This window comes from Drosophila gunungcola, unplaced genomic scaffold (genome assembly GCF_025200985.1).
Source record: "Drosophila gunungcola strain Sukarami unplaced genomic scaffold, Dgunungcola_SK_2 000048F, whole genome shotgun sequence".
Lineage (NCBI taxonomy): Eukaryota > Metazoa > Arthropoda > Insecta > Diptera > Drosophilidae > Drosophila > Drosophila gunungcola.
In genome coordinates, this window is record NW_026453215.1 from 406,968 (window position 1) to 422,722 (window position 15,755).

General features: G+C 36.8%; 1 protein-coding gene and 1 long non-coding RNA gene across 4 annotated transcripts in view; one reads left to right on the forward strand and one right to left on the reverse strand.

Moving 5' to 3' along the window:
- Positions 1 to 4,316: 4,316 nt before the first annotated feature.
- Positions 4,317 to 15,755, reverse strand: part of LOC128264025 (uncharacterized) — a 128,184-nt gene continuing 116,745 nt past the window's right edge. For both annotated transcript variants that reach the window (XR_008268637.1, XR_008268638.1), the window contains 2 exons: positions 4,910 to 4,982; positions 4,317 to 4,846 (listed from right to left, as the gene is read on the reverse strand). This is a non-coding gene — a long non-coding RNA (uncharacterized LOC128264025). The remainder of the gene's footprint in view (positions 4,847 to 4,909; positions 4,983 to 15,755) is intronic.
- Positions 6,816 to 15,755, forward strand: part of LOC128264023 (catenin alpha) — a 184,434-nt gene continuing 175,494 nt past the window's right edge. Inside the window, exon 1 of one of the 2 annotated variants that reach the window (XM_052999305.1) lies at positions 6,816 to 7,064. In XM_052999305.1, coding sequence (XP_052855265.1) covers positions 6,911 to 7,064 — 154 coding nt within the window. In that variant the 5' untranslated portion in view covers positions 6,816 to 6,910. The remainder of the gene's footprint in view (positions 7,065 to 15,755) is intronic. The other variant, XM_052999306.1, reaches the window with a different exon arrangement.

The following is a 15,755-nucleotide window of genomic DNA, read 5'->3' on the forward strand; positions in this document are numbered from 1 at the left end:
ACCGTGGAGGGCTCCACGGAAAAAGAAAGGACGTGCACATGGGTAAGTAAAATTAAACAATTCTTACTTCTGGTTAAATCTTGCGACCCAAATCAAATTTACTGGGACATGCGTCAAAAAGGAGATGTACGGGTCTAATTCCGGGTACTAATTCTAATTCTGTACAGTGATACCGATGATGAGTTATAATGCATTCTTTTTGTTATTTTTAAATGATTCAATTTATTGATTTTTACAATTTCAGAAAAAGCTAAAGGTTACTGCTGGAAAAGAACATCTGCGAGGGATCAGTGGGACGCGGCGCAGAGGTAGGACGTCAGTGGTCGAAAGCAGCCGGAGGCAGTGCATCGAGAGCCGGAAGTGCACCTGAAGTAGAGCGTCAGGCGACTGAAAGTGGAGCGTCAGCAGAGTCTCGGTGGCCGCAGGAGTAAGCTAGTTGCTCGGCGCCGGTATTCGTTCCCGGAACGGACTCACCGAGGGACTGTTGTTGCGATTTGTTTGTTTCTGTGAGTTCGTCGGTGAGTTTGTTGTTGCACGACGACCAGGTTGTGGCAGGCGACTAGGTTGCTCGACGAGGTTAGGACTACCAGGTAAGTGTGCTCCGCACGCACTCAAAACTCCCGGGGCCCACTACATAGGGTTCCCAGTGGGTCTATTTAATAAAGTCTTTATAGAATTATTTACCACTTGCATTATAGTTTAAAAAAAAAAAGCGAACCGGGGTAAGTTTAAATAACAAGATTTGTGGGAACATCAGTTGTAGGTGTCGGCACCGAACTTTATCAATAGTGCCATCGATATTTATCTATGTTTTGGTATGACAGCAGGCAAGTTCGACTGAAAATGCCACATAAAGTCCACATGAATATTATTTTTAATATTAATAGTGTGTCGCTTGTACCATTATTTTCCGCTGAACGGAAGGTGCACAAGGTCCGTTCCAAATATTTAACTTTCTGCAGGACAATCAGAAATAAAAAACAAAATATACATGTTTTAGTTAAGACCATTAGCTAGATATTTGGCAAAGGAAAAAAATATTTAAAATTGTATTTTAGACAGACATTTTAAAAAAATGTTAATTTCGGTAAAAAATTTTTTACGTTTTATATGTTTAAATTGTTGTAACTTAAAAGAAATCGTTCGTCCAATACCATGTACATTATATCTCGAAGATTTGTATATTTAATTAAGATCGGTTGAGTAGTTCGCAAGAAATCTTGACAACCGACTTTGAAAACACAGTTTCGAGAAAAATACGTTTAAAGTTTAAAGTGACTTTGAGAGTGGGTTGCGAGCGCACTCCTTTTCATAGCTGTACTTCCAAACTATCACTCGGATCAATTTGAAAATGTGCCACAACATTCTATCTTATAGCCTGATTCAATTGCCGTATTAGTCTTATGGGATTCCCTGTGTAAATAAATCCGCATTAGGCTGAATGCGTTTTAATGCGCCAATGGACTCCGGCTATTAAAATACAACTAGCTGAATGGTAGTGTATTACAATAGCTAACAAATTTTAATCAATGAAATCCTCCAGAAATCAAACCATAATTTTCCAGTGAAGGGGCTGCCTGATTAAACAAATGGCACTCCAAATTTTTTGTATAGTACGATTTTTTTAAATTTTAAATAACGTTTCTCACCTGTTTTCATGCCAGTGTTAATATTTTATCTCCAGTTCTGCTAAGCCGATTTTGGTCATCGATAGCTCAATTCACTAGAAATAAATAATTCTTCAACTTTCCCATATAGGTATAAGGATAGGTTTATTTGTATAGTTGCTAGAGCTCGTAAATGTTTGATTTTGACATAATGAGAGTTAGGTTCGTGATTGCTTCATCTTCAAGATAAAGTAATAAAATTACGTGCTTATAGCCCATTTCATGCGCTCTGCGCCTGATAATTCTAGGATTTCTTGCTCGTCGAGAGGGTCTAAATTACTTAAGTTGTTACTTCTTGGGGGTTAGAGGGGAGGTGAGTGCCTAGAAGCAGCTCTAGAGTTTCTTCTGTCCAATGGCTTGTAGGTTTTTTTAGATATCCTATGGCGGTAGGAGATTTAGGTAGGATCTTCCTTAGCCGAGCTGCCTCGGTGGTGTTGTTTACACCACCATAGGGGTTTATGGGTAGATTTGACCTTCCTACTGGTGCAGGCTTTTTCAAGGCCTCACCGCAGGTGTCTGTGAGGATGTCGACAACCTTCTCAAGTTCTTTCCGGGTGTTGGGAGTTAAAGTTAAAGAAGGGAGGGTCTCTAGGTTAGTGGCTACGGTTTTTGTGTAGCAGCCCCAGTTAATTTTCCTAAGATTGGATATATTCGTGGGGCTTAGGTATAGTATGTCTATGGTAAATTCTATGTAACAGTGGTCGGAGAAGGAGTCCCCGATTCGGTCAATCAGGATCTAGGAGGATAGGCTAATATCCAAAACTTCCCTTCTACCTTTCATTACCTTTATTGCAGATATGTAAGTTTGACAAGTTTGCGTCCGCTCCTAGGGCGAGTTCCTTTGTTGAGGTAGCATGGACTCGTTCTTGCAATATGGTGTTTGTGGTCATGGGCTAGGTAAAAAGATGCGATGGTATGTCTTGTGTGGCTGCCTAGCTCTAGTCTGACCGTTGTGAGGTCCCCGTCGCTAAAGTGAGGAAGAAGATAAGCATTTAGGTGTGACTTAATACGAATGCAGATTTTGGTTTTGTCCTTACCACTGTTGTAAAATTTGCTATATCTGGGGATTTTAAGTCCACAGATTTTGTTTCCCACTATCCAAATTTTTTGAATGACAATTACAACTATTGCGCCTGTCTCCAGGCACTTTAGGAGGTCAGCTGTGGCTTCCTTTGAGTGGTGTGCAAGTTTGAGTCCAAGTTATTTTCAGGACTTGCATCATTTGGAGTAATTGTGGTTGGCCTCTAACTCCTTTAGAACGTCCGACAGTCTGCTCTTGTTGTCGGCTAGAGTGTGCAAACATTTGAGGACTCAGCAAGTTCTGTGTCGGTCGACACATAGCCTGTGTTATTCGTTCACTCATCCGGTTCCATCTCGTCATTACTGAGGGGTTCATATGACGCACAGGCTGCCAGGTTGTTGTCCGGCATATTTTCCGTAAAGCGGGTAAAAATCTTGAGCACCTTTTCGGGGTCGGAGGTTTCAGCCAGAATCCCCGCCCTGGCCCTTGGCCAAGGCTGCCGACCGTTTCTCATCAAGGACCTTTAGAGAGACCCGTGTTAGTTCCTTCCGAATCAAGCCCCACTGGTTCCTGGGGATCCTCCCGTTCTCGTCGTTATCGTTCACGACGCCGAGGGGTGAGGCGTTGGTTGTATTTAATTGCCCACTTTTGCCCACCAATTAGTTTGTATTGCCAGCTTCCAGTTTTGAAAACATGGGAAGTTCGAAAATTTTCAAAGATTTTCGAAAACATAAAAGTTGAATTTTTAAATTTATTTTTTTTTTTAATCGCAAGACATCGTTTGCCTACGTTTGCCCACCTTTTAGAATTTTGAAGAGGTAAAAACTTTAGAAAATATAGAGCTCTTAAATTTTCATAATTTTTTACCCAATAAAAAACCATTTGCCGAAGGCAAAAAAAAAAATTTTTTTCGAAAAAATAAAAACTGCCCATTTTTGCCCACCTATTAAAAATAGTTTTTCAAAAAAATAAAAGATGCCCATGATTGCCCACCTCTTAAAATTTAAGAATTTAAAAAAAAATCGTTTGCCCACCTCTTAAAAATATGTTTTTTTAACAAAAAACTTTTCCCACCTCTTAAATATTCATTTTTCCAAAAAAAATCGTTTGCCCACCCCTTAAAAATAGTTTTTTCGAAAAAATAAAAGATACCCATGATTGCCCACCCCTTAAAATTTAAGAATTTAAAAAAAAATCGTTTGCCCACCTCTAAAAAATATGTTTTTTTTTTACAAAAATCGTTTGCTCACCTATTAAAAATGATTTTTTCCGACAAAAGTCGTTTGCCCACCCCTTAAAATAGTTTTTTCGAAGAAATAAAAACTGCCCATGTTTGCCCACCTCTTAAAATTTCAGAATCTAAAAAAAAATTCGTTTGCCCACCTCTTATAATTTTTTTTTGATTATAAAATTTTAAGAAAAAATTGTTTTTTGCCTTCGGCAAATAATTTTTTATTGGGTAAAAAATTATGAAAACTTAAAAGTTCTATATTTTCTAAAGTTTTTACTTTTTCAAAATTCTAAAAGGTGGGCAAACGCGGGCAAACGTTTCTCTTGCGATTAAAAAAAAAATTTTAAAAAGTCAACTTTTATGTTTTCGAAAATCTTCGAAAATTTTCGAACTTCCCATGTTTTCAAAACTGGAGGTGGGCAAAAAAAAACTAATTGGTGGGAAAAAGTGGGCAAACGATTCCGCTTTTCAAATTTCGAAAATTCGATTTTAGTCGACCCAACTTCTTTGAGCTATTTAACAACAATCCCTCCATGAAATATAAATGGAAGGAATTGAATAGCTTAGGAATAGGCAAAATCTAATTATATTGTCATCGTCAAAAGAACTGTTTTTACTTCAACTCTACACCTAGAACACGCAGTAAATTTGGGAATTACATTTAGTAACACATTTTCTTATAGCAAGCACTTAAGAACAGCTACACGGCGAACATATGGCGCGCTACGTAAACTTTCCGATACAAAATTATTCCTGTCCGTAGATATAAAGCTGCTAATCGCCAAAACCATTCTCGTTCCTATACCATTCTACGGTGATAAAATATTTGGTCATTGCGACTCGCAATATATATGCAAAATAACATTAGCATTTAACTCAATTTTTCGTTATGTGTTAAATTTGAATAGATTTGACTATGTATCACACCTGACAAATAAAATTCTTGACTTTAATTTAAAGTCATGAATTAAATATAAAACTATAAATTACTTCTATTAAATGGTGTCCAGCCACGAACCAATGTATCTCAGTAGCAAGCTCATTTCTGCAATATCTCAGCAAACTAAAAAGAAACAAAAGAAAATAAAAAAAATTTTAATTCTTAAGTCAACAATGTTTATATCTATTTTTTTTTTTAAGTATAATGACCAGTACCTTAACAATAAGTATGTGCTTGTAGCGCTGGGATAATATATTAAAAAAATTGGAAATTAAAAGATAACCTGCCTGAAATATTACTACAAATTAAAATAATTTCTTCCTTATTTCAATTTTAATTCTGCATTCTTGTTATTTAAAACTTTTAGGTATTTCCTCTTTTAATTATAAAAGAAAACTTTGTTTTAATTTAAGTAAGTCATTTCTTAGACAAACAAATATATAAGCAAATAGAAATCATATTAACCTGTTCCGATGACCGGCATTTCAATTTTAAAGGACAAATAGGTAGGTGATGGGCTCAAAATATATTAAAAACTTTCGGAAAACAGCTTGAGGTAGGAACACCGTAGGTTGACTACCATCTATCATCAATGATGGTGCAAATAAAATTCCTATCCCAAGCTGTTTCACCGAGTATTTTTAGTGTAGTCTCAGGCCATTATTATAGCCTTTTCAAGTTACAGTATTTTTTGGAGGATCAATGAGAACGCGGTGAAAAAGTAAAGCCCCGGTAGCAAAATGACTTTACAGTATTTTTGGGGGTACGATGAGAAGGTGGTGAAAAAGTGAAACTCTCATTCACATAAAGCTCCGGCCATCGTTTACCGTCTGCCGTCAATATAGGTTCGTATATAAGCCAATACACATAACAGTATTATTTTTGGGGAAACGATGGTGACAGTGAATTGGGGTCTTAAAGCCTGATTCTATTGGCGCATTAAAATAAATGCGATAATATGCGAACGTTTTTAGAAAAAATACCTGAAAACACCGATCTTTAACGATACTTTATTCGTGCCATCACTACAACAGCTGTTTTCTATACGCAAGGTAGGCGTACTATTTGATTTCCTTCGAATTTAAAATATATTTTGTATAAAAATGACTGAATACAAGAGCGCACGCTGCAAATTCTACTCGCAGTACCACAACGCATTAGAGCTGGATCTCTGGCAGGAAATAACTCCCACACATACGGTGATCCTTGTCCTTTTTAGAAACTGTGGTGGTCTCCATTGCAAACCCGTTAAACAACACCATCGGTTTATCTTCCTTGACGTCCAAGTTGGCAAATGCCTCGGTCGCATTACGGATTTTCATGCTGAGCATTAAAGAGTTGAGTAAACTCACACATATTCATTAATTTTAATAAAATTAGCTCAGATCAGCTGATCGTGCCACTATCATTTCGGAGTAGCATTAGTTTAGAGCTTATGCGCCAATGAAATCAGGCACATTTAAAAAGTCTACTAATGCGGAAATGGAGTCAGGCTAATACTTTTTCACAGTTTTCTCATTGTTCCCCCAAAAAATAATGTAAATATTAATTTAAAAGGACCGTTTTTAAGTGATCAAAATATACTACGTTTACTATTATAACCTGATTCCCTTGCCGCATCAGTGGTCTATCCGTTGGAAACGGTTGGGATTTTCAACATATGTGAAACTAAGATTTCCACAGAGCACATCCACGTTCCATCTTCCGATTTTTGCTGATCTAAACAGCTGCGGCTCGTTAAAACGTTAATCCGTCAAACTCCGTCAAATTTTAACGGCGGACTGACTGGGAAGTTTTTGGAAAGGCAAAACTTAATGGACCATTCCTTCAACGGATGGTGGAAATACGCTATAAGGCTATAAAAATTACTAAAATATATGATTAATGTATGTGCTTCTGTGGAAATATGGTATAATCTGATTGCCCACCTTTCGTTCTTCCAAACCTCCCATAAGTATCAGTTATCGAAAAAGGCGTCGTCAATATACACAAAGCGATACGCAAAGCATTTTTTTGGGAAAAAAGTGAATTTTATAATTATACCCCTAAAAATGGGAACGTTAACCGATTTCGGACAAATAGCTTTAAAATGGGACCCAAAAAATTTGGAGATTCGTACAATGTCAGTTGAAAAAACTCTAGAACCTCTTGTACTTCAAGTTACAACTCTTGTTAATACCAAAGGTCCAAGCAAGAAGAAAAAAGGTAAATTCTGGCTATTTATATATTTCAAAAACTAATTAAATCACAGAGATAATTTAATCGTCAATTTATATCGTTTAAGTAAAGTTACTGATATATGTACTTAACCGTTTGCATATACATATGCACATATGTGTACATATATGTACATCGTAATTTGTATCAGCTTTGCAGTTCCGAAATGCATTACAATTTCTCAATCGACAATCGTAGCAAACGAAGATCATATACAGGTGATGCATATTTTCCGTTGATTCATCAATGAGAAGGTGATAAACGGAACATTAGGGAGCTTACTTTACTTTTCTTTTTGATGTACACATGCCATAAACCGGGCGAATAGTAGTACAGGGGCTCGCAGTTGAACTGAACAATTTAGGCGATATACATATGTATAGAGTAGAATGCTCCGAAACACATTTCGCGCAAATAATTCATAAAATTAAGCTCTAATTAAAGCAAAAACTCCTTTTAATTTAACTTAGATTAAATACGTTTATTTAAACGAACACAAAAGGGCCTATTTAAAATAAAACCCAAGAAAATATTTCTTTTTTTGTACTGTGACAGACCTGCACTATGCCTTTCAAATCCGTTTCCAAAAATGACAAAGGCTGCAATAGAACCGATTCAAAGGTGCAAACACAAAATAATTTATAAAAAGTAAATTACGAACTAACCAATATCGCAAAGTATTTTAAAACAATTAAGTTCTTTGTTGGTAGGATAAAATCCGATAGCCAATTGCTTGTCGGAAAGTTACCGTAACGGAGTAAAATTCGATTCCGTGCTGATTGTTCGGAAGTGAAATCTTCAAAAGATCTGGGAAATTCGAAACCATGGGATTCTTTCGGAAGTAAAAACTGGAACAGCATCTGGACAAAGTATTACATATTGCTGTTTTTTTTTTAATTTGAGTATATATTCCGTTCTTGTTGTGGGTTAATGATAGTATTTATTTATACTTGTTATTTTTAAATCTTTTGTAAAGAGTTTAGTTTGTAGATAATGTTTTGACCATTAAAAACAAGTACATATCTTTTAAAAACCGAAAACCTTTAATAAGTCGCATTTTTGATTTGCCTGAAGTTTTTTTTTACAGATTCTATGTGACATATTTGTCAGTAAACACGGGTATCTGGGTTTTGAAAAAGAAAAAAATATTTTTTTAGTTATATTACAAAATTTTTAAAAATACCACACATACCATAAAATACCCTTTGAATGAAATTTTATATGTTCGGCTGTAGTTTCGACTTCATTTTTTTTGCATTTATTTCTCCATAACTTATTCTACCACCACAATTTTTTTTTAAATCAATAAGTTTTTTATTTCTTGAAAATGAAAGCAAATAAAGATTTAAACATGAAAGGAAACAAACATCGGCTTCTTGAAAACATTAAAATTATGATTTATTAGCGTCTATGTTCAAAAATATTGAAGCTATGATGTCGTTTTCCGATTTGAATGAAATTAAAAGCTTAATTCTGTAATACCCAATTATTGAATAGAGAAAGTAAATTTTTTAAAATTTATTTATTTTAGAGTTTTCTATTTTTCCTGTTGGAGCTATATGATATAGTCATCCGATATTAATGAAATTTAAATCGTTATTCTGAAATGTTCCGACTTATTGCGGGTAGCAGCAATAGAAAGACAACTTTGGGAAGGTTTCATGCAGATAGATTTAAAACTGAGACACTAGTTGGCGTAGTAACGGACATGGCTTGAGCAACTCTCCTAGTAAATAATCGTTGTGGGGAGAAGTCTTAAAATAATTTTTGAAATCTATATTTGTTTTTATTTTTAAGAAATTAAAAACTTATTAACTTTGTAGTATTATAACTAAAAAAATTTTTTGTTTTAGAAAATCTGATACACGTGTTTACTTGTTTGCCACATAGTATCTGTAAAAAAAAAAAATTAAGGCAAATCAAAAATGTGAAAACTTATTATTTTTCAAAGTCCGTTCGGTTTGTGAGGAATAATCCATATTAAGTAAGATCACCCATCCATTTAACAACAACATAACATTCAAAACAAGTGTCCTTAAAGACCGCTCGCAAAACAACGACAAAAGGTGATTTTGTTTGAAGTTTTCTCAACCACTGAAGAGCAGTCGGTGTTTTAAGTGACGCGACTGCGATTGTCGATGTTTTGCGAGTGGTTGGTGCCTGCATACCCTACCGACGATTGCTTTTAAGGGGAGCGGGCTTTTAGGACACTTGTTTTAAATGTTATGTTTAGTGATCTTTGGTTGGTTACTTACATCGACAAGAGCTGATTTAGTTTGAAGTTTTCTCAACCACTGAAGAGCAGTCGGTGTTTTAAGAAATATATTATAACATATAATATTCATATTTTTATCATAACCCAATAGTAAATACGCCCATATTCTTAGGGTACCAAGTTTGAAAAGTTGCAAAAGACAAAATATTCTTGATGCGCCGAAATGAAATAAACGCACACATGCTCCCGTATATGCATGATCATACATACAAAGACGAATTCAAGCGCAGGGCAGCTTTCTTCAAAAAGCGCCTCTCTGCGATTGAAAGACTGAGTGCGCGAGCATAAAAATGAGAATAAGAATGAGAGAGCAAAAAACCCGAACGCACACGAAGTGCAGGGGCCTGCTGCTGTGAGCACGGGGTCACGGAGGCCTCCCGCTTTCAATCTGTTTGTGTCCAAATTCGTTGTATGAAATGACCAGTCTATATGTTGTATGGTTAGTGGTTGTATGGTTAATGGTTGTATGGTTACTGGTTATATTCCTAATGTTCTGTTCCTTGTCTTTTGAGCTTTGTTACTAAAAGTTTTTTATACTCTACAACTTTTTCGCCTGATAAGACGTGGTCGATGTCAATCAAACATCAAACTTAAAAAAAAAAAAAATTTTGTTTCAAAAAGTTTTTTTTGTATTTGAAGTGGACGTTGCACTTTTATTTAGCTGCACTTTGTTTGTAATTTTTTGCTGCTCTTTTATTTCGTAATTCTGCAGTTTTCACTTTGCAAATTTTGGATACACTTTATTGATTTCACTGCTGGTTGTACTTGTATTTTTTTATTTTTTAAATTTATTGGTTCACTTTTATTTCGAAATGTTGCCTTTTTCTTTGCAAATATTTGATGCACTTTATTGATTTCACTTTTATTTAGATGGTTGCACTTTGGTTGCAGCTTAATATTTTTAAATTTTTGTGCACTTTTGTTCTTAATTTTTTTGTTGCAGTTTTTATTTTGCAAATAAATTTTTGGTGGACTGCTTTTTACTTTGTGAGTTCGGTTAATTTGGGCGTCTATTAATAATTAATTCTTTATTAATTCATTTATTTCACATAAGCCCGCACAGGCAAAGGCTATTTTAAATATAGTAAGTTTGGTCACAATTTGTATTGGCACAGCTAAGACTGCGGAATACGAATGAAGACTAACTTATTGGTCTGGTCCGCCTGCAGCTTGACGTCTTCGTTTGGCCGCAGCGCAGTCGCCAAGGTTCCGAGTCAGCAAACGCTAACTAGTTGCGCAAGTGTTCTGGCCGGGCCCGGGCAGTTGTCAGCGGATGTATTGTTGGGCATGTAGGCCACAGGATACGGCATGCAATTCCTCAGTTTCTATTTATGTGAACTGTGTGTGTTAACTTATATAAGTTAACATTTAGTTCGGAATTTTGTATTACAAAAATAAACTTTATTATACAGAGCTTTGTTAAAGATAAAGATAAACGATTTAAAACAACAACTACTCTGTTGCAGTGTACCGTTCTTTATTATAATTGGCTGATTCAATTTTACAATTATCATAGTTGGTGGATGTACTTGCTGATGTGGTTTAATCAACGATTTAAATCGTGTTTTGTAGGTTCCCGACGATCGTCAGCAGAAAAACATCAAGATCGCTGGGCGCGGCTTCGGTTCGGTTGAAATCTATTCAGGGCATTTCAATACTTTCAGGCACACGCTTCTGATTGTTATTGTAATGTTTTCTGCGCTAATATTCTGAGTTGTACTTGCGTATCAGCGTTCTGGGAATAGTTAATTCCCTCCATAAACGCGACTGTCCTCGGTCGCAACATAAAAGAGTTTAGATCCAGAAGGAGATGTTTTCTAATGTGCTTTTGTGGAAGCAGCTTTGTCTTCTGTTGGTCGACGCCTTTGAATAAATTCTGTGGTCAGTCCTATTATAAGTCACAATAGGACGATGGCGGATCCACACCTCAGGGATAATTCTACAGTTCCTTCATTTCTGAGTGAAGGTACTGAACCGGCGAGTTGTTCAACTTTCGTTCCTTGACCGTCTGTAGCGATAGTCTTACCATCTAATTTCGGTTATTCTGCCGTCAGGTAAACGGGGACCTTGCTTTTGAGGCTTCAAAAAATCTATATTTTCAAGGATTTTTTTTGGAAAGGAAAGAAATGTCTGATTGAAATTAAACTTTTAGGATTTACTATATATTTGAAGAGTTTTCTCAAATTTTTTTTATTATTATACATTAGATATTCTTCATGTTTGAAGAAATTTACGGAGGCGCCTCGAGCGTGCAAGATACAGGTCGCAATATTCATCTAAAAAAAAAAAAACCAACGAAATTTTTAATTTTCAATAGTGTAATTCCTAGGTGAACCAAGAAAATTCAACAAAAAGTGAAAAATTCAAAACATTTTCGCAGATTAAAAAAAATTAATTAATAAAAAAAAATTTACTTTAAATCGTTTAAAAACCGGATTCATGTTAACCTTCTTAAGGTATTTTAGGTTCACCTAGAAGAGAATTTAATTCCAAATACAACGTATTTTCATTCGTTTCGTCCTATGCTAACTTTTTTTCCTTTCTTTCCCACCAATTTGAAAAAATCATAAACATGGAAATCCGTGAAATCGTGTGTCAAAGTTTTCGTTGACAAAAAATCGTAAATTTCTTGAATTACCCTATTATTATGCTAATCACCGATTCCTGCTCCATATAACTGTCCTTCGGGCGCTTCAAAAATTAGTTTCCGGACAATTGCTCCATTCGTCGGGCTGTTCTCACCTCTTTAGTCACCAATGAAGCGCCTGTTTTGACGCGTGATGCGATGCTCGTCTAGTTTAACGCAAAAATGTTTGCACTGGAGCGCAATTTTTAAGTCTAATAAATGCATAATCTTTAATACTGGATTGTAGCCTTTATTAAACATCCCACCAGCGATGAAAGCAGCAACCTCAACTATTTTAACCCTTGAATGAAGTTGTTTGGGCGTCAGGCACCGCAATGTTAAATTGCATGACTCGTTTGCATTCTGCGTGTGTCCACCCAAGCACCTTTTTAATAAATCGTCCTTTGATAATTCTTTATATATAGGACGAATATGTTTTTCAACATTGTCGACGCAATTTATATATAAAAAAAAACGGTCGCCATTATTGCACTTCTCATACCTTCTACAGAGTTTCAATTTCTTCGAATCGCGAGACCGTAACACATTGTTTGTTTTTTTTATTACAGTCTCTGTGAGTCGCTTTTTTCCACCGAGTTTTTGTTCTTTTCTCTTGTTTTGGAGACGAGTACCCATGCGCGTTTGTACGTGTCCCACGAACTTGTTTTTGATCACTGCACACTTGTCGCCGTATGGATTATTCTTCACGATGCCAAGAAATGTTTTGGAGTGGTTGTCGCCAATATAGTTGCTTTACATTACTCCAAATTTCAAGATGGATCTTGAGAACAATTTGTTGATCGAATCAACTTCCATCTTTCCGGCGGAGCCTGCGTGATTCGAAGAACAACTTTATGAGTTTTATACCATTCTTCATACTCGTCGTCGTTCAAGGTATTTTTCTTGTCCGCTTTAAATATCGAGATCCATCACTTTGCCACTGTAGTAGCCAATAAGTGTAGTTACACCATACAGTGAAGTGAATCCACGTTTCTTCCACGATCCATTGCCCGAATGGTCAGCTGGTCTTTCATTCTTGCACATTTAGTTATTTTTTCCTCTTCGACAGCACTCTTGCACGCACTTTCAAATATCGTTTATATTCACATGTAACACGATTTTGTCATACGTCGATTTTGGTAAGCCTATGCCTTGAGACGAACACAATTCATCTGTTGATTTCGTTGCCGGTGTGAATCAACGGCCCGGATTGGATTTCTCGTTTACCGCAGCGACACGACAAAATAATTTTAAATCTTAGACTTCGATGACTGCTTTCGGCGAACGTTATTCTTTGCTTTCACAAATTGCAAATAGCCAACTCCGAAATTGACAAAAACACACACACAAACTCAATTATGCGGTAACAATGAGACGGATAAACTATAACGTCGTTCGTCGTTCGCAGATGCCAATTTCTGCAGACTGCGGATCGTATTAACTTCTCCATGGTACGATGAGAAACATTCAAAATTGATTGGCTTGGAATTTGCGCTTCCGTGGCTACTACGCTCGCAGATTTGCTCGTTTTCGGATAGGGTTCCATATTTTTATGATGCTCACGTACTAAGAGACAAATTAAAACTGAACCGGAAAGCAGTATGTTAGCCAGCCACAGACCTTCTGTTGACAGTTAAGCTGTCCCGAATGACCGTTAGAACACACGAAGGTGACTTTTCAAATTTCGCGAGCAACATATTTTTGATTATCGTTTTTTTTTGTTTTGTTATGTTGGTACACTCTTCCCTAGCATCTGTACCAAGTTTCAAGTGAATCCCCTTTTTTGTTTGGCTGTGAGAGGCGTGAATATAATTCAGTTATTTTCCGTCTGTGGTAAGTTTTGTTTCAGCAAATTATAAAAAGTCTTCTATGTTAAAATATAAATTTTTTTCTTGTTGAAAATATTTTCGTAAACAGTGGTTTCAATTGCCCAAAATATGAATGAGTTTACTGTGTTTGACTTTCCCCACAAAATATTGTCATATATAAGTATATGAGCTGAACATAGCAGCCACTTGAGTGGCTTTCACTATAAGTGATTTCCAAGCGCAAGCAAACCCCCCCAAAAAAATCTGACGGCAATATGCCCAAAATAAACCGTACCAACAAAGGCCCTGAAAATCTCGGGCCATTAAATGAAAACAGATATTCCATTCTGGCGGAGCCTGAAACAGAGTACGAAGAATTAGCCCCAAAGAAACTTAAGCCCCCACCTATCTTTATTCGGGAGAAGATCTCCAACGTCCTATTCAATAAAATAGTTGAGCTTGTCGGGAAGGATAACTTTCATGTTATTCCGCTTATGAAAGGGAATATAAGCGAAACCAAACTTCAAACCAAAACCGCAGATGATTTCCGAGCAGTGTCGAAGTACCTAAACGATGCCAAAAAGAATTACTACACGTACCAGCTGAAAAGTTGCAAGGGCTTACAAGTTGTCCTCAAGGGAATAGAACCCGATGTGACCCCCTCTGAAATTATAGAGGCTTTAAAAGAAAACGGTTTTTGCGCCAAAAATGTTATAAACATTATGAACGAAAACAAGAAGCCGCAACCACTCTTCAAGGTCGAGCTGGAGCCAGACAGCAGAACTTTGAAAAAAAACGCAGTGCACCCGATCTACAAGTTGCAGTACCTTCTGCACCTTAGGATCACAGTAGAAGAGCCACACAAACGGAACGGGCCAGTGCAATGTACAAACTGCCAGGAATACGGACACACCAGGGCTTACTGCACCTTCAGGTCAGTTTGTGTAGCTTGTGGAAACTGCCACGGCTCCGAACCCTGCCCTGCCAACAAGGGAGACTCTCTCACTAAAAAGTGTGTAAACTGCCAAGGAAACCACACAGCAAACTTCAGAGGCTGTCCAGTCTACAAGAAGATGAAAAGTCGTATGCAACGAGCGACAACGGCAAATGACACCCGAAGTTTTCTTCGCAAAAGCAGCCAGGTCATCATTTGGCCCTTCAAATACCACAGCATTTCCTACGCCAGTGCTCTAGGATCAGGCACAGCTCACATAGAGCCGAAAACTGATAACATACAGCAGGCCATGGGACAGCCACAAAGTAACATGGAAACTATGATGATAACTTTGCAACAAAATATGATGGAATTTATGTCCTTCATGAAAACCACCATGCAAACTCTAATGCAAAACCAAAATATCTTGTTACAAATGCTTGCAGCTCAGCAGTCCAAATAAATTATGCCTAGCCTCCGAATAACTCTGTGGAACGCCAACGGTGTTTCACGGCATATACCTGAAATAACTCAATTTCTGAACGAAAATCACATCGACGTTATGTCGGTGGAACTGAGACGGCGCCAATTCTGTTCCAAACAAACGAAGTTGCAAAAATCATCAGCGAGCAATTAAAAACAAAAAAATGCCCCAGACGGTGATCTAATAACTCCTAAGATGCTAATTGAACTCCCAAACTGTGCAGTTGAGGTAATTTGTAAACTATTTAACGGGATTAAACGACTTGGCTACTTCCCAAAAAAATGGAAAAAGTCGGTAATCATAATGATCCCAAAGCCAGGAAAAGATCACACAATATCAGCCTCATATAGACCGATAAGTTTACTCTCGTGTCTGTCAAAACTGCTCGAAAAATGCCTTTTGACACGCATAATCCCATATCTGAAAGAGCACAACATTATTCCGGCGCATCAATTTGGCTTTCGAGAGAGCCATGGAACAATAGAGCAAGTTAACAGATTAACAACAGAAATACGAACTGCATTCGAGTCTCAAAAATACTGCAGTGCGGTA